Here is an 18,423-nt window from a genome sequence, read left to right as displayed (position 1 = left end):
GAGAAAATAGGGTATGTGTGCTTTCAGATTTTTTTTGGTGCTCATATACCTGGAATATTTTCTTTCTCAGCCCATTTTTAAAAATTTCCTGTAGGGTGTATATGTTTGCTAGAAAGAAAGAAAGTGAGAAAGCATCCCCACAGGGAGTGGCCACACTGCAATTTTTTCTCTATTTTTCTTTTTGCAATTTTGGGCACACATGTACGCATGCCTGGTGTGTTTTTCAACGCACCGAGTCTGGAACTTGAACTGTGGTCAGCCATATGGGGTCCAGCTGCCTTCATCACCACACTACTGGCTGGTCATCCTTTATTTAAAAGCTGGTCTGTCTCTCAGAAGCCTCTCTTCTAGTTTGTCCTCTTCCCTTTGGTGTCCCTAAGATCTACTTTTCTCTTTGTCATTTAATTATGTGTAGCTATATATTAGTTCCAGCATCCCACTTTTGGTTGATCTTTTCCTCTGAGTTTATCTTCTTCAACTAGATTATATCAGTACATCTATAACCTTACAATTTCTTCCTTCCTTCCTTCCTTTTCTTCCTTCCTTCCTTCCTTTTTTTGAGAGGTTTTTGCTATAGGGCACTTGCACTTGCCATAAAGACAGAGACAGAAAGTGAGAAATCACTCCCCCAGGAGGGATGGCCACACGGAATCCCTTCTCCTCCATTCTCCTCTTGGGATCTTGGGCGCGCAAGTCACACGCCTGGTGTGAATTTAAGCCACTGGGTCTGGGACTCGAACCGCGGTCGACTACATGGGAGTCCAGCAACATAGTCATTATGCTAACTGCTGGTCCCATATTATTTTCTGTTTTTTTTGTGTTTTTTTTGGGAGAGATTTTCGCTATAGGGCGCGTGCGCTCGCCAGACAGACAGAGAGTGAGAAATCACCTTCCCAGGGGGGATGGTCACGCCGCAATCCCTTCTCCATTCTCGGGATCTTGGGCATGCACGCACACGCCCCCGGCGTGAGTTTTAAGCCACCAGGTCTGGAACCCGAACCGTGGTCAACTATGTGGGAGTCCTGCGACATAGCCATTACGCTAACTGCTGGTTCCCTAGCCTTACAATTTCTTAAGCCCCCTCCCTTCATTTTTCTTCATGTGCATGATATTGATGTGGAGTACTTAGTGTTGAGTGGCTTAAGGAATACCTAGAATGAAATATTAGCAGAAGATTAGGAGAGGCAGAAGTATAAAAACAACTGTACTAGTTTCTTTAATAAGACTGCTGTGAATTCACGTCTAGGACCTCAGCCATGTGGCCTCTGGGGAATCAGTGGATGAAGATGTTCCTCCTCCATCAGTGTCATTACCAAAGCTGGCAGCACTTCTCCGGGTATTTAGCACTGTGGTGAGGAGCATCGGGGAACGCTTCAGCCCAATTCGGGGGCCTCCAATCACTGAAGCATATGTAACAGATGTAAGTATCTTTAGGGGATTCAGGTGTCATTCACAGATAAGGTTATTTTTGTATTATAAATACTTCTCCTTACCTAGTGAACTCTCTTACCCCCACCCTTTATTTCTTTAGCATGTATGTATCTGCTTACTTTTTTGAATAGCCATAGAAGTGGAGAACCCTGTTGTATTCTATCTTCCTTTCATTCCTTTGTCTCCCACCCCCAACTTCCCCTCCTTCACCCTTGAGAGAAAGGCCATTCTGAATTTTGAAACATTGGTGAACATTTTATCTTAGGAAACCCTTCACAGATCTATTTATTTTTATTGAATATATAATTGTTGAATCTTTTCATTTTTTAATTTTGTTTTGAAATTATTGTGTCATCTTTTAGTTTTTCAACATGTTAAGAACGACTTACAACAGTCATATGCCTCTTAATAGGGATGTGTTCCAAGAAATGTGTCATTAGGCGATGTTGTCCAGACATCATAGACTATATTTATACAAACTTAGATGATGGTGTAGTGTACTACACACTACGCCATATGGCATAGCCTATTGTAATCCTAAGGGACCACCTTCATATATGTGGTCCGTTGCTGACATAAGTATTGCTATGTGACACGTGACTAGAAGACGTGTGTCAGAAAGTTTGTAGGAAAATGAAATTATTTTTGTACCAAAAAAACCCATGAAATCCACGAGAGTTTTTTTTTTTTTTTTTTAATGGAGATGTTTTTGCTTCAGGGCGCATGCACTCGCCAGAAAGACAGAGACAGAGAGACAGAAAGCAAGAAATCACCCCCCAGGGGGGTTGGCCACACCGCCATCCCTTCTCCTCCGTTCTCCTCTCGGGATATTGGGCACGCACACACATGTGCCCAGCATGAGTTTAAGCTGCCGGGTCCGGGACTCGAACCTCGGTCGATTACATGGGAGTCCAGCGACATAGTCATTACGCTAACTGCTGATCCCAAGAGTGTTTTTCATAATACACATTTTCTGTGAGCATAACAGGATGAAATCCATGTGAAATTTGCATATCTTTATATTCTTTGATACCAAGCTATCAGAGAATGTAAAGGTACATATTTAAAACATATAATGGGCTGAGACTAGTTATGAGGAGTAAATAGATGGCACACTTCAGCTTCAAATGCTAGCTGCACTGTGGCCCAGCCCAGTGAATGTGTCGTTGAGTGACTAGATATGAGGAGTGAGCCCTAGGCATTGTACCCTGCTCAAATACAAAAAGAGAAACATGACATCTGGTGATAAAGGATTGCATTTAAAACATTACAGTTTGGTGTTGGGATAGAAAACTCTGGCTCTTTGGAGCATTTACTTTTGTTGGATATATTGCTAGATGAAATAAGATGTTAATATATGTAATTCTCAGTACCTTTTATATTGGAAAAATATCAGATCTAAAGATAATTCAACATGTTGATATTTTAAACCTGATCTAAATGGTTTCTCTTTATTCCATTTTTACTGTTTAAAAGATGATTGGCTAAAAGGTGAAATACAAATAGTTAACTGAAATGCAAAACAAAGAGAAAGGAACACAGTTACTTTGCAGAATATTTATATACTAAATTTATCATTTTATGATGTTCTTTTAGTTTTTTGTGAATAATTTTAACAACTCAGACAAAGGTTAGAAAGGGAGTAAGATCTTATATATAGAGGTTGTTTACACTTATAGAAATGTTTTTGGCACTAATTTGTTCTATTTTCCCCTCAGTTATTTTTATTAGAAATTTAGTATACAAAATATTGACCATTATAGTTGAGTCTTTTTGTGTATGTGTTGGAAATTAGAATTTTTGTATTCCTTAATAAGTACTATGTGTTTAAGCATAAGAATACTTGTCTTTTAAAAGAGATCATCACTACGTGGCTTTTAATAAGCTTAAGATGGCTTGGCTGTTTTGTTTTAAGAGATGATTTACTAAAAGCCCAAGAGCTAGATTGCACTAAGGATGAGCAGGTTATTCCCATGCTGTTAATGCTGTTACTAATCTAAGTTGTGGGGTATGTCATGATTCTGAAGATTTTGAGTTTCAGTCATTTAGTGGGTGTGGGGGAGAGGAAGTCAGTATAAGGGAAAGGGAGGATGGCACATCCCATTTCTTGTCATAGTGGTATTTTGGAATTTTCTTAGCCAAGGTTATTTTTGTGTGATGTAGTAATGACATCCTTTTTATTTAACTACTGAGAAATAGAATATTAAGAGACTGCTGACAAGGCAGACAGTTAATTTTTAGTTGAAACTGCATTAAATAGAAACTGTTTTCTTGCTTTGTGGAAGCATGTAAGTTTTTTTTTTTAAAAGCTGCTTGTTTTCCCCATTTGCAGGTTCTGTACAGAGTAATGAGATGTGTGACGGCTGCAAACCAAGTGTTTTTTTCTGAGGCTGTGTTGACAGCTGCTAATGAGTGTGTTGGTGTTTTGCTCGGCAGCTTGGATCCTAGCATGACTATACATTGTGACATGGTCATTACATATGGATTAGACCAACTGGAGAACTGCCAGACTTGTGGTACCGATTATATCATCTCAGTCTTGAATTTACTCACATTGGTATGTGAATTACTCTTTTTTGTTTTTTGAAATGTATTCATTTACTCAGACCCTCAAGTTTAAATTGATACAGAAGAAATTGAGGAAAGTCTTTAGAGTCTTATTTATATAATATAGCATGCTTTTGTTCTAATTTCTATTTTAGTGTTTGATAGCTCATCTCAGTGTAGCTTTACTTTTTTTTTTAGTAAAGCATCATTCTTCACCTGAATCTCTAGTCCTGTTGATAAATAAAAGAAGGTACTTGATAGTTGTTTTAAAGGTCCTGTTATTTTTTGTTTCTCATTTCAAGTTATGTTGTAGTTTTTATTCCATTTATTTATTTATTTGCCATAAATCTACCCCTACCCCCAAATTTTCTAACGGAAATTCTGAAACACAAACCATAGGGTACTAAATCTCTGCATACTTCATAACTTCACAGCTTCTGTAGCTAGAAACACGTGGCTCATCAGGTTTCACCTAGGCTGATGATTTTCTGCAGTGTCTTTGTTATATCTCCATCTACAACTGGATTATTAATTTTAAAAATAATTATTTAATTTTATTTATTATTATTGTTATTTATTTCTCTATAGGGCACATGCACTCATCTGAGAAAAAGAGAAAGTGAGAAAGCAAGCTTCCAGTTCAGGGACTTGAATTGTGGTTGACCTTATGGGAGACAAACACCTTAATCACCATGCCTCCCGCTGCCCCCTACAACTGACTTGTTTTAAAGCAAATTCCAGATTATATTTCTGCTGAGAATTTTTGCCAAAGTTATATCTTGGGTGACATAGAAGTTATATTTTCCCTTTGCCAGTTTAAAAAAAATCCATGTTTAAGTATGGCTTAAAGTACATAGAATGTATCCTGGTACCAGCAGATGGTATAATGGTTATGTTGCTGGAATTCCATGTAGTCGACTGCGGTCTGAGTCCTGGACCCGGTGGCTTCAAACTCAGGACGGGTGTGTGTGCTTGTGTGCCTGAGATCCTGAGAGGAGAGTGAAGGAGAAGGGATTATAGCGAGGCTATCTCCCTTGGAGGGTGATTTCTCGCTTTCTGTCACTCTGTCTCTCCAGCAAGTGCGCACACCCTATAACAAAACTCTCCCTAAAAAAAAATTATATATATCCTACTTAGGTTGTCTGAACACTTTAAATTCACATTGTCACAGGCTTTAAAATTACATATCCTGTTTTTTCCTTAATTAATGGACTTCATTTTTCAGGTTTACAGGAAAATTTTTTAGTGAAAAATACAGAGTTCCCATATAACCTTCTCCCACTCTCCCCTATTATTGATGCTTTGTGTTGCTGCGGTACACTCTTTATAGTTGGTGAGCAAATGTTGATACTTTATTGTTAACTAAAGTTCATGGTTTACTTTAGGATTCACTCTATGTTGTATAGTCTGTCATTACTACAGGATCATACAGGATCACTCCACTGCCCTAAAATGCCCTGTGCTCCACTTGACCCTTTCCTCCTCCCCTTACTCCCTGGAAAGCCCTAGAAGACTGGGTTTTTTAAAATTTTTATTTATTTATTTATTTATTTATTTTTTTACTATCTTCGTAGTTTGCCTTTTCTATGATATCATAGAGTTGGAATCAAAAGTTTATAGCCATTTCAGATTGGCTTCTTTCACTTTGCAATATGTATTTAATAGGACCAGCAGTTAGCATAGTGGCTATGTCACTGGACTGCCATGTAGTTGACCACGGTTCGGGTCCCAGACCTGGTGGCTTAAACTCACACTGGGTGCGTGTGTGTGCGTGCACAAGATCCTGAGAGGAGAGGGAATTGCGGTGTGGCCATCCCCCCTGGGGGGTGATTTCTCGCTTTCTGTCTCTCTGAATCTCTCTTTCTGGTGAGTGCATGTGCTCTATAGCAAAAACTTCTCCAAAAAAAAAAAAAGAATGCATTTAAGATTCTTCCATGTCTTTATTTGTGATTTAAAACGTTCATTTTTATTGTATTTTATTTTTTAGATTGTTGAACAGATAAATACCAAACTACCATCATCATTTGTAGAAAAACTGTTTATACCGTCATCTAAATTGCTATTTTTGCGTTATCATAAAGAGAAAGAGGTAAGTGTTCTATTGATGATGACTTTCATAACTTGGGTCATTGAGGAGTTGAATTTTTGTACTTAGTAAGCTACATAAGTGAAATTGAGTGACATAATACATATTTTATTCAGGATATAGTGACTATAATGATTCTTCTAAGTTAATATTTACTTTTTTTTTTAATTATATTTATTTATTGAGGGGGGTGGTGGCACCCTCAGCAGTATCTTTTTTTTTTTAAGAGATTTTCACTGTAGGGCGCGTGCGCTCGCCAGACAGACAGAGAGAGACATAGAGACAGAGAGCGAGAAATCACCTCCCAGGGGGGATGGTCACGCCGCAATCCCTTCTCCTCCATTCTCCTCTCGGGATCTTGAGCACGCACGCACACGTGCCCGGCGTGAGTTTTAAGCCACCGGGTCTGGGACGTGAACTGCGGTCGACTACGTGGGAGTCCAGCGACATAGCCATTACGCTAACTGCTGGTTCTCCCTCAGCAGTATCTTAACACGCTGCAGTCCTACTTTCCCCAACTTTCCATTCTGTCATGATCTTGGGCATGCCCACCTGACGTGTTTCAGGTTGACTTAGGATTCAAACTTGTAGTCTTCTAGCACTGTAGTTCAGTATACTGCTGCTTGTGTCCTCAAGGCTGGGCCTAAGTTGACATGTGTTGATGATCATGCTGTGTGTCTTGGTGAATAATGTGCCAGACAATTTTTTTTTTAAGAATATTAAGCAGGAACCAGCAGTTAGCTTAACAGCTATGTCGCTGGACTCCCACGTAGTCAACCGCGGTTCGCGTCCCAGACCCAGTGGCTTAAAACTCATGCTGGGCGCGTGTGCGTGTGTGCCCAAGATCCTGGGTGGAGAATGGAGGAGAAGGGATTGCGGTGTGACCATCCCCCCTGGGGGGTGATTTCTCGCTTTCTGTCTCTATGTCTCTCTGGCTGGCGAGCGCACGCGCCCTATAGCAATAACCTCTCAACAACAACAAAAAAAGAATATTAAGCATTTGGGAACAACAGATGGTGTAATGGTTACGTCGCTGGACTCACACATAGTTTACCATGGTTAAGTCCCAGGCGCGATGGTTTAAAACTCACTCTAGACATGTGTGTGTGCATTCCCAGAATCCTTAGAGGAGGTTGGAGGAGAAGGGATTTCAGCATGGCCATCTTACAGGGGCGTGATTTCTTACTTTCTGTTTCTATGTCTCTCTGGCAAGTGCTCATGCCCTATAGCAAAAATCTTTCTTTAAAAAAAAAACAAACCCCAGCATTTGTTGTTCATTTAATTTTAAAAATTTTACTAGAGGGCATGTGTGTTCACCAGAGGGAGTTAAGAAGGCACTTCCAATGGGAGATGGTCACGTCCTAGTCCCCTCTCCTCCATCTTCCATTTCTTCTTTATGTGTTTTGGGCATATATAAACACACACCTGGTGTGTTCTTCAAGCTGCCAGGTCTCGGACTTGAACAGTGCTGGCGGCCAAGTGGGATCCAGCCACCTTAACCACCATACCACTGGCCTGGTTTAGTAGAATTTGTTTTATTCTATTCATTTAAATTTTTCGTAAAGATAAAACCAATGAGTTTATAAATGTTTAAATTTATGTTTATAAATGTATAAATTAAGTATTATGCATCTTGTTAATTATTAGCTTCTTAACCAACTCCGAGTCAGATCCCTTATAGACTACAGGCAGATGTAGGAAAAAGTCACAAACTACAGTTTGCCTGTGCATTTTGATGTTAATTATTATTATTTTTTTTTCTTTTACTTTTTTTTGAGAGGTTTTTGCTTTAGGGCATGTGTGCTCGCCAGACAGACAGAGAGAGACAGAGAGACAGAAAGCAGGAAATCACCCCCCAGGGGGGATGGCCACGCTGCAATCCCTTCTCCTCCACTCTCCTCTTGAAATCTTGGGCACGCATGCACACGCGCCCGGCGTGAGTTTTAAGCCACCGGGTCCAGGACTCGAACCGCGGTCGACTACGTGGGAGTCCAGCGACATAGCCATTATGCTAACTGCTGGTCCCGTTGTTAATTATTTTTTTTAAAAAGTATTTATTTAAGAAATTTTATGTTGGCTGATATTTTTAAAAGAATTATTTAATTTTGTTTATTGTTGGTGTTATTTTAAATTTGTTATAGGGCACATGCACTCACCAGAGAGAGAGAGAGAGAGAGAGAAAGCTGCCAGGTCCAGGACTTGAACCATGGTCAGCCATGTGGAAGTTCTCACGTCAACCACCACACCACCTGCTGGCTATAATTGACAGTTTTAATTTAGAGTACTTTTTTTTTTTTTTTTTTTTTTAATTATAATGCTCTATAGATTTAACAAAGCTCATCAATGTGTAGATGTCCTTGAGGTGGGATTTTAAAAGAATGAGATCTTAGATGTCTACACAGTGAATTTATCAAATTTAAATTGATTTGTATCACCAGTAGTTTGCAGGTAATTGTTTTCCATATAATATTAGAAAATTTACATTCTATTTAATTATCATTTCTCTGAATTTTCTTTTTCAGGTTGTTGCTGTAGCCCATGCTGTTTACCAAGCAGTGCTCAGCTTGAAGAATATTCCTGTTTTGGAGACTGCTTATAAGTTAATTTTGGGTGAAATGACTTGTGCCCTAAATAATCTGCTACATAGCCTACAACTTCCTGATGCTTGTTCTGAAATAAAACATGAGGCTTTTAAGAATCATGTGTTCAATGTGGACAATGCAAAATTCATAGTTATATTTGATCTCAGTGCTCTGACTACAATTGGAAATGCCAAAAATTCACTAATTGGGGTGAGTCTTGAGTTGTAATGAGTTGGTTTCTTTTATGGATAAGCCCTTTCTTATTGTGTATTTATGTATTTCGTTTACTGTCATGTCACATCTCTGGAATCGCTGTATAGTAAATGGCCACAATTAGAACATGCCTAGCTAATTAAAATTGGCAGGAATATTTTCCTGCCGTTATATTTAACTTTGGTTTTCTTTTTCCTTGACAGTCTTGGTAAAGATTTTTTTAAAAATAATGACTTAATTTTATTTATAATTATTTTAAAATTTTATATAGGGCATGTATGCTTACCAGACAGAGAGAAAGTGAGAAAGTAAGCCATCACGTCTGGGACTTGCTGTGGCCAGCCTCGTGGGAGTCCAGTGCCTTAACCACCACACCACCTACTGGCCCCACAAGCCTTTTTACATTTGTTTTATTTTCTACAAAATGTCTTTTTTTTTTTTGGAGAAGTTTTTGCTATACGGCGTGTGTGCTCACCAGAAAGAGAGAGAGAAAGCGAGAAATCACCCCTCGGGGGCGGGGGATGGCCACGGCGCTATCCCTTCTCATCCATTCTCCTCTTGGGATCTTGTGCATGCGTGCACACGCTCCTGGTGTGAGTTTAAGCCACTGGGTCTGGGACCCGAACCGTGGTCGACTACATGGGAGTTCAGTGACATACCCATTACGCTAACTGCTGGTCCTCAAAATGTCTTTTTTAATTGCCAGAGAAGGAGAGGAAGAAAGCACCCTTCAGTGGGGCATGGTCACACTGCAGTCCCTTCTGTGTATTCTGGGGATTTTGGATACACATATGTATTGGATATGTGTACATATCTAAATGGATACTACACCACTGTTTTTCAAGCCTCCAATGTCTGGGTACAAACCATGGTCAGCCATGAAGGAACTGACTCTCTTAACAACTATAGACTATTGGACCAGCTCTGGTGTTGTATTTGATTGCTGCTTGCTAGGAAAAATCTAGAAAAAGAATGAAGTTTTTTTTTTTCCCCTTTAAGAAATTTGAAGTGGTCCTTGCTTTTGATTTGTAATTATTGCTCATGATTTACATTTTTCCCTCCTCTTTGACCTTCTAAGGTTGAAAAAAGTTGTTTTTAGTGGAAGTCATGGGATATAATTGAGGGATTACTATGTTTTGTAAGGGAAGAGGAGAGAAAAGTAAAAATTGGATGTTATACTTTTGTGCTCTTCGTATTATGGGATTAGGATGGCTAGTATTAAGTAGCTGTTGTTTTCCTCATTGCTAGTTGTGGCTCATGTTTGAAGGCTGTAGTGAACTCTTCTGTTTTTTAGAAGAGATTTTTGCTATAGGCTGCGTGTACTCTCTGGAGAGACAGAGACAGACAGAAAGCAAGAAATCACCCCTTGGGGGGGATGGCCATGCTGCATTTCCTTTTCCTCCAGTCTTCTCTTGGGATTTTGGGCACACATGCACACATACCTGGCACGAGTTTGAAGCTATTGGGCCTGGTATTAGAACTGTAATCACTATGTCATCACTGGTGTCCCTCCTTTTTTACTTACTAGGATTTGATTGTTTGCACCTGCCTGGTAGGACATTGATTGGTTAAGCTTTGTGCAGAGCTAGTGGATCCCACATGACATAAGAGGTTTGATTCCTGGACCTAGTGGCTCAGAGGGCAGATCTGGATGAGATGGAGAATTGGAGGATTATAGCATTACCAGGGATTATAGCATTACCAGGCCCCATTGAGGGGTATGTGCATATATGCGCTTTCTTTTTCATTTATATACCCTCTGGTATGTAAATAAGGAAAATTTGATTTCAGAGGAATTCACGTTATATACAGATTTGAGGAGGTTTGTGTCTTGTGCTCTGGAGGAGCAAGGAAGGGGTAGTTAGTACATATCTTGGAGGAGCCCTGAGCTTATTCTGTTTTGTCCGTCATCAGATGTGGGCACTATCTCCAACTGTCTTCGCACTTTTGAGTAAGAATCTGATGATTGTGCATGGTGACCTGGCTGTTCACTTCCCTGCCATTCAGTATGCTGTGCTCTACACGTTGTACTCTCATTGTACCAGGTAATCGTATTTACAAATCCTTTTCAAGAAAGACAGATAAAACATTTAATTGTTTAACGGGGTAGAAGGATCCTTTAAAGTATACATTTTAAAAAATGTGTTGATGTAACTTTGAACTTGTTTACTTTTTTTTTTTTTAAATTAGTAGTGATCCATACTTTGTCTTTCAGGCATGATCACTTTATATCTAGTAGTCTTAGTTCTTCATCCCCTTCTTTGTTTGATGGAGCTGTGATTAGTACAGTAACTACAGCTACAAAGAAACATTTTTCAATTATATTAAATCTTCTGGGAATATTGCTTAAGAAAGATAACCTTAACCAGGATACGAGGTAACTAATACTTTATTATTTGAGAATAAAAATGTGGGTTTTGGAGGTGGGATAGAGTAGCTTCTTGATTGTAAAATACTTCATAATTTAGTTTTATTACTTAGGCTTTCTTGTTCTTTCCCCAAATAATTACATAAGTCTCTCATAACATTTTACAGAAGAATGTGTGTATTAGATTTTTTTATATTCTTTGCTACAGTTTATGCTACTTAAAAGAGAATTTCATAAAAGGCATCAGCCATTTTGACAAAGTCATTTCCGTACTTTTCAATTTTTGTTTCATATTGGTTGAGATGCTAGGAATACCAAAAAAAAGACCAGCGTAAGAAGATAAGTGTAGGGAGCGAAAACGCATTCAGCCATGTAGGTCATGACACATAGGCTTCTAATACTTTCTTTTAAAAAAATGTAAAATAAATTCTATATTTTCTGTTTCAGGAAACTGTTAATGACTTGGGCTCTGGAAGTAGCTGTGTTAATGAAGAAGTCTGAAACATATGCACCTTTATTCTCTCTTCCATCTTTTCATAAATTTTGCAAAGGCCTTTTAGCCAACAGTAAGACTATGATTTTTAAATTTTGTTTACCAACCCTTAAAAAATGATATCTTTGGGGACCAGCATTTGGTGTAATGGCTGTGGCTCTGTCGCTGGACTCCCATGTAGTTGACCATGGTTCGAGTCCCTGACCCGGTGGCATAAACTGACGCCAGGCACGTGTGTGGGCATGCCCAACATTCCAAGAGGAGAATGGAAGAGAAGGGATTGCAGTGTGGCTATCCCCTGGGGTGTGATTTCTCGCTTTCTATCTCTCTCTGTTTTTCTGGTGTGCACATGTGCCCTATAGCAAAAAAAAAAAAAAACTCTCCAAAAAAATTAGGTATCTTGGAAATGGGAGACAGTCACTTGAGTACTTCCCCTGACTTGAAAAGTATAATCCCCATTTTAATGACAAATACACCATCAACCTTGATTATTTTTCATGTTAATGTTTAAACATTCTCTGTATTTTAAAAATTCCCCTCAGAAAGGACTTGTCACTTAATTGGATTTTGTTAAATGTTTATTATTTTCCTGATGCCAGTAAAGATTCTTGATCCAAATTAGACACTCACTGTTGAATGAATTAAATGCGTTTAGGAACTTTTGATAGATTGACATATAACTTCTTTTGGCAAACAAAAAGTAACTATCTTTTAATTTCCAATAGCCCTCGTTGAAGATGTGAATATCTGTCTGCAAGCGTGCAGCAGTCTACATGCTTTGTCCTCTTCCTTGCCAGATGACCTTTTACAGAGGTATGGACCAAAGATTGTCTTTTGACTCTGGCCCTAATAGTGTTGAAGTATTACCACACTTCCTTTATTTATTTCATTCATTTTTTACAGGTGTGTTGATGTTTGCCGTGTTCAACTTGTCCATAGTGGAACTCGTATTCGTCAAGCGTTTGGAAAGCTGTTGAAATCAATTCCTTTGGATGTTGTCCTAAGGTATAACAGCTGTTTTGGGAGCAAAGACATTTCATTGTTTTTACTGCCTAGTAATCATATAGTTTAGGAGAAGGCAAATGGTCTGTTAGTGTATTAATAACCACGTCTTGTATGGTGCTTCTGCTTAGTAATTGAAGAGGTGTTAAAGGGTTTATTTTGCAAGTCTAGAAGAACATTTAAAATTTTGACTTTTGGGGCCAGCAGGTGGCATAGTGGTTAAGGACGCTGGACTCCCACATGGTCAACCACGGTTCGAGTCCCGGACCTGGTGGCTTGCTTTCTCACTCTCTCTCGCTCACTCTGTCTCTCCCTGGTCAAATTAAAATAAATAAATAAAGTTAAATAAAATAGTTCTTTAAAAAAATAAATAAATAAAATTTTGACTTTTAATGAGCTATATAACTCACAATAATTAGAATGGAGTAACAGATGAAGTGCCAAACTGTGTTTTTTAGTTCAGGTTTTTGAAGAACTAAACTGTAATCTTAACTGTTTTTGGTTGGTTTGGAAACTTTAAGAACCTAAGATTAGAAGTTGTAAGAACTTCTCAGTAGCCTTTTTTTTTTTTTAAAGAATTATTTATTTAATTTTATTTAGTCTTTTTATTTTAATTTGATCAGAGAGAGGTACAGAGAGAGGGAGGGAAAGTGAGAAATCAAGCCTCCAGGCCCAGGACTTGAACCATGGTCAGCCATGTGGGAGTGTCCAGAGCCTTAACCCTCACGCCACCTGCTGGTCCCCCGCAGTAGCCATTTTTAAGTCTCAGTTTTATTACATTTTATTCCCAATTTAGTTAATAAGGAAATAAATCACTTACAGTATGTGCTTTTAACTAAAACATTTTGCATAACAATGACTGCTTTCTATCTACAGCAATAACAATCACACAGAAATTCAAGAAATTTCCTTAGCATTAAGAAGTCATATGAGTAAAGCACCAAGTAATACATTCCACCCACAAGATTTCTCTGATGTTATTAGTTTTATTTTATATGGGAACTCTCACAGAACAGGGTAAGACATTTCTTTGATCTAAAAAAAACTTAATTTTAAGAATATCTTGACCTCATATCCAGTTTTGGGGAGAAAAATAGATTTGGGGTGGTGGAGTAAAAAGTAATATATTTTTCAAATGAGTTTTCATTAGGAAAATTGATTTGAAGATACATATCCATCCTAAGAAGCTAAAATTTGCTTTAAAATTTAGTGCTGAAATGTGGTTGAGTTAACTGATCTGATATTGACAACTCTTTGGGTAGAGCTTTGGGGAGAGGTAGGTAATTCTGGGGATGCTAATTGCAGTAAATGAGTTATCCTGACAGACAAATTGTCATGAGCCATTTGTCATCCACACCACGCCCCATCCTTTTTGCTGGAAGGGACCTCAAAATAAGAAGTGAGATACTTCTCAATTTCACAGGTTTTACTTATCTTTTTTGGACTAGGAAAAATTGTAGTTGCTTACTTTTGTTGTCCTTGCAATGTTTTTGATTACTGAAATTCTCCTTGAATGTTTTTTCTTGATTATTATATGCAGTTATCATTGTCTGTTAAATATGAAACTACTTTTCCCAGGAAGGACAATTGGTTAGAAAGATTGTTCTATAGCTGCCAGAGACTGGATAAGCGTGACCAATCAACAATTCCCCGCAATCTTCTAAAGACAGATGCCGTCCTTTGGCAATGGGCTATCTGGGAAGCAGCACAATTCACTGTCCTTTCTAAGTTGAGAACCCCACTGGGCAGAGCTCAAGATACCTTCCAGACAATTGAAGGTAACCTACCCTCTGTGCTTTTTCAAGCTTCGTGATGTACATATTTATTTATAGAGCCTTATTCATTAAGAAGTGGTGGATTTTGAAATCTTTGTTTTAAAACAAAGATAGAAGATTATATAATTTTTTCCTGATGCTTTATCAGTAATTTTTAGGTATATTTGTTAGAATAAGCTTTTACTGAATAATTGGAGAGGTAGGTAACATGTTGGTGGTTTGTTCCAAAATAGGGAATTTGTGTGGAGACATGGTCTCCCTAAAATGAAAGATCTTTCATGTTGCAGTTTTTCATTTTCAGTAATGGATAGTCAGATACTTGATGTGAATTTCAAGTTAATTCATATTTTAAGGCTTTATTTCAGTGTAGAATGTTATATTGCTTTCAGGTATCATTAGAAGTCTTGCAGCTCACACATTAAATCCTGATCAAGACGTTAGTCAGTGGACAACTGCAGATAATGACGAAGGCCACGGTAGCAACCAGCTTAGGCTTGTTCTTCTTCTGCAGTATCTGGAAAACTTGGAGAAATTAATGTATAATGCATATGAGGGATGTGCTAATGCATTAACGTCGCCTCCTAAGGTTGGTTTCTGTAGGTTTGTGTTTGTTTTGTATCAGTTTCATGGTCAAACTTGGCAGCATGTGGAGAGTAGTCCTGTGTTTCAGGGTTTATGTACATGAGATATATTGTTTGAACCAATCCTGAGCTCTTTTTTCCCTTTATTCTAAAGGTCATAAGGACTTTTTTCTATACCAATCGCCAAACTTGCCAAGACTGGCTGACTCGGATCCGACTGTCTATCATGAGAGTTGGGTTGTTGGCAGGTCAGCCTGCTGTGACAGTGAGGCATGGCTTTGACTTGCTTACAGAAGTGAAGACAAATCTCTCTCAGGTAAAGAGTGTGAGATTCATTTTAAATGTTAATTAGAAAAACTTGGGTTTCATTCCTGTGGTATTATTTAACCTGAGGGTAAAATAAATGAAAACTTACATATATTATAAAACTTTTATTTGGTTTTGTAGAGATTTTTGCTATACGGCACGTGCACTTGCTAGAGAGACAGAAAGTGAGAAGACACCCCACGTGGGGGTTGGCCACACAGCAGTCCCTTCTCCATTCTCCTCTTGGTGTCTTGGGCACACACGTACACAGGCCAGCATGAGTTTTAAGTTGCTCGTTCTGGGACTTAAACTGCTGTCCACTTTGTGAGAGTCCAGTGATGTAACCATTACGCCATGTGCTGGTCCTGTATTTTAAACGTTCGGTCATATATATGTTTTCTACAGAGAACATGTAAAATTACATGTCTTAGACTTACAGAACTTTAAAGAAAATTCTAAAAAATTTATCTTTGGGAGAAATGATATTTGTAATGTATAGAAAAGTGTATAATTCCTGTTTTGTAAGAGGTTCACAGTAAATTAGTGGACCCCCCCCCCCAAAATAGCAAAATGTCATTGATTAAATTAAGTAATGTTAGTAAACCATGTTCAAAGGTATGATGTTTAATCATTCTTTATTAGCATTTAATTTTTGCTTTCCGTTGAGTCTATGTTTTATTCCAGTAGATGACACAGGTTAAATGCTTAACTTTTTGGTAATGACTAAAGGCTTATTAGTTAACTTTTTAAGCTGCTTTTATGTAATATTTTAAGTAATCTAAGCTAAATGTTGTGAAAATTGTGACAATAACTATCAAGTACATCTGACTTTTAATATACTTAGATTGTGATCACTAGTTGTAAATCTAGTTAAGGCTTTGGATTTTAATGGTAGTTGAAGTCTGTGATTCATTTTTCTAAATGTCATTTTCAGGGAAATGAATTGGAAGTAACGATTATGATGGTAGTAGAAGCACTATGTGAACTTCATTGTCCTGAAGCTATCCAGGGAATTGCTGTCTGGTCATCATCTGTCGTTGGGAAAAATCTTCTCTGGATTAACTCAGTGGCCCAACAGGCTGAAGGAAGGTAAGTTGGAAGTAAGGAGAAGAGCGATGGCATTACTTTATCATGAAATCCTTTGTATTACTGGCTAACATTGTGGCTGAATGTTAAAACAGCTTTGTTCAGGACCAGCAAGCAGATGGTGTAATGGTTATACTGTGCAACTCCCACTTATTGGACCTTGGTTTCAGTTTTGGACCTGATGGCTTAAACTCATGCTGAGTGCATGTGCATGTGTGCCCAAAATCCTGAGAGAAGAATGGAGAAGAAGGGATTGTGGATTGGCCATCGCCCCTAGGGGTTGATTTCTCTTTTTCTGTCTCTCCAGGGAGTGCACGTGCCCCATAGCAAAAATCTCTCTTTTAAAAAAACAGCTTTGTTCATTTGCAGCAATTGAAGATTGTTACAAATCACTTCACCAGGAGGCATGTCTAGTCTTTTCTAGTAGTAATTGAATGCCTTTCTTATTTAGGAATTATTAGGGAATCATACTGGAAAACAAAATTCATCAGTTACCTTTTAAATTATAAATTCTTTCTTTTTTTAAAAGAGATTTTTGCTCTAGGGCATGCTTGCTCACTGGAGAGACAGGAAGCGAGAAATTGCCCTCCAAGGGAAATGGCCACACCGCAATTGCTTCTCCTCCATTCTCCTCTTAGGATTTTGGGCATGCACACACATGCACCTGACATGAGTTTTAAGCTACCAGGTCCAGGACTGGAACCACGGTCAACTATGTGGGAGTCCGGCAACATAACCATTACGCCATCTGCTCATCCCATAAATTTTTTGAACTTGATCCTTAATTGAGAACCTTCTGTATCACAGTTTACTACAGGTTACCCTTTATTGCTAGGATGTTTGCTAGTTATTCCTGCGAGCTCTACATTCAAACTCATTAGATTCCTCTAGGTAAAAGAGCAAGTGCTATCATAGTCTGTACCCATTTATGGTACCTTAACTGAATCTCAGAAATTTAGAAAAATAACTCATAATTCCATCTCCTTGTGGTAACTTTTAGTTTTGGCGTATCTGCCTTTTCTTTCTTTCTGTCTTGTCTATCTTTCTATCTTTCTTCCTTCCTTCCTTTCTTTTGACACAGATCCTTCGACAGGCCTCTGTGCCAGGATCCAGTCTCAGCTTCAGCCAGCCTTGGATCATGGGCATGCACATGTGCCTCATGTACACAGGGAGGTCTCCAGGTTGTAACTGGCAACCTTCCCATGTGCATCAGCCTGGCAGAGCATCACGTTTTACCAGTGTGCCTCTGTCTGGTGCCAGTGTATATGCCTTTCTAGTTGTTTTTCTCTCAAACATAGCTTTCTTCCTCCTCCTTTTTTAAGTCTATTCATTCATCTATTTTTTCCCATTAGATAGATAGTCAAAAAGCACCCTATCAGGGTCTCAATGCCATGATCCAGCCCTCATCTCAGCCATCGCAGACCATGCATGAGCATGCTTGTGTACTGTATACTCAGGGATTCAGATGCAAACCTGGAGCCTTATAACGTGGGTCTGCCTTGCCAAGCGTCACATTTTATCTTTCCATCATGCTGCCCCCCTCTCCTCTTTCACAGAAACAGCAAGCATAACTAGGCACATGATTTTTATAAACTACTTTTCTACTCAGCTATACTTAAACCAGTATTTTGCCCTGTTAAACATCATGTGATTTTTTTCATTGACAGTTGTATTTATTTGTGTATGTTGCATAATTTAATGTTCCTTATTTTTGGACTTTGATGTTCTTTCTGATGTTTTGTACTAATCTTGATGTACCATGGCATGGACACTTGCTTATATTTCTTACTACTTTTTAAAATCCATTTCTATAAGTTGATTTACTAGAAAAAAACCTATTGATAATGATAGTTATGATACATATTATTATTGCTAAGTTACCCTATAGAAAAGAATTTTTTCAATTTATACCCCTAACAACTGGGTACATTCTTTTCCCATCCTCCTTGTGAA

The 18,423-nt window shown here is 38.4% G+C and overlaps 1 protein-coding gene across 1 annotated transcript in view; it reads left to right on the top strand.

Annotated features, from left to right (window-relative positions):
* SMG1 (SMG1 nonsense mediated mRNA decay associated PI3K related kinase) overlaps positions 1–18,423 on the top strand; it is a gene marked incomplete in the record, with an annotated part of 101,565 nt that overhangs the window by 20,209 nt on the left and 62,933 nt on the right. Inside the window, 14 exon segments of the mRNA XM_014587089.2 lie at positions 1,247–1,420; positions 3,764–3,988; positions 5,966–6,067; positions 8,587–8,856; positions 10,774–10,904; positions 11,075–11,236; positions 11,675–11,793; positions 12,446–12,533; positions 12,624–12,725; positions 13,599–13,739; positions 14,301–14,500; positions 14,887–15,083; positions 15,233–15,394; positions 16,319–16,473. Of these exon segments, the coding sequence (XP_014442575.1) occupies positions 1,247–1,420; positions 3,764–3,988; positions 5,966–6,067; positions 8,587–8,856; positions 10,774–10,904; positions 11,075–11,236; positions 11,675–11,793; positions 12,446–12,533; positions 12,624–12,725; positions 13,599–13,739; positions 14,301–14,500; positions 14,887–15,083; positions 15,233–15,394; positions 16,319–16,473 (2,228 nt within the window).

This window comes from Tupaia chinensis, unplaced genomic scaffold (genome assembly GCF_000334495.1).
Source record: "Tupaia chinensis unplaced genomic scaffold, TupChi_1.0 Scaffold000182_1, whole genome shotgun sequence".
NCBI lineage: Eukaryota > Metazoa > Chordata > Mammalia > Scandentia > Tupaiidae > Tupaia > Tupaia belangeri.
This window is presented reverse-complemented; position numbering and strand designations above follow the sequence as displayed.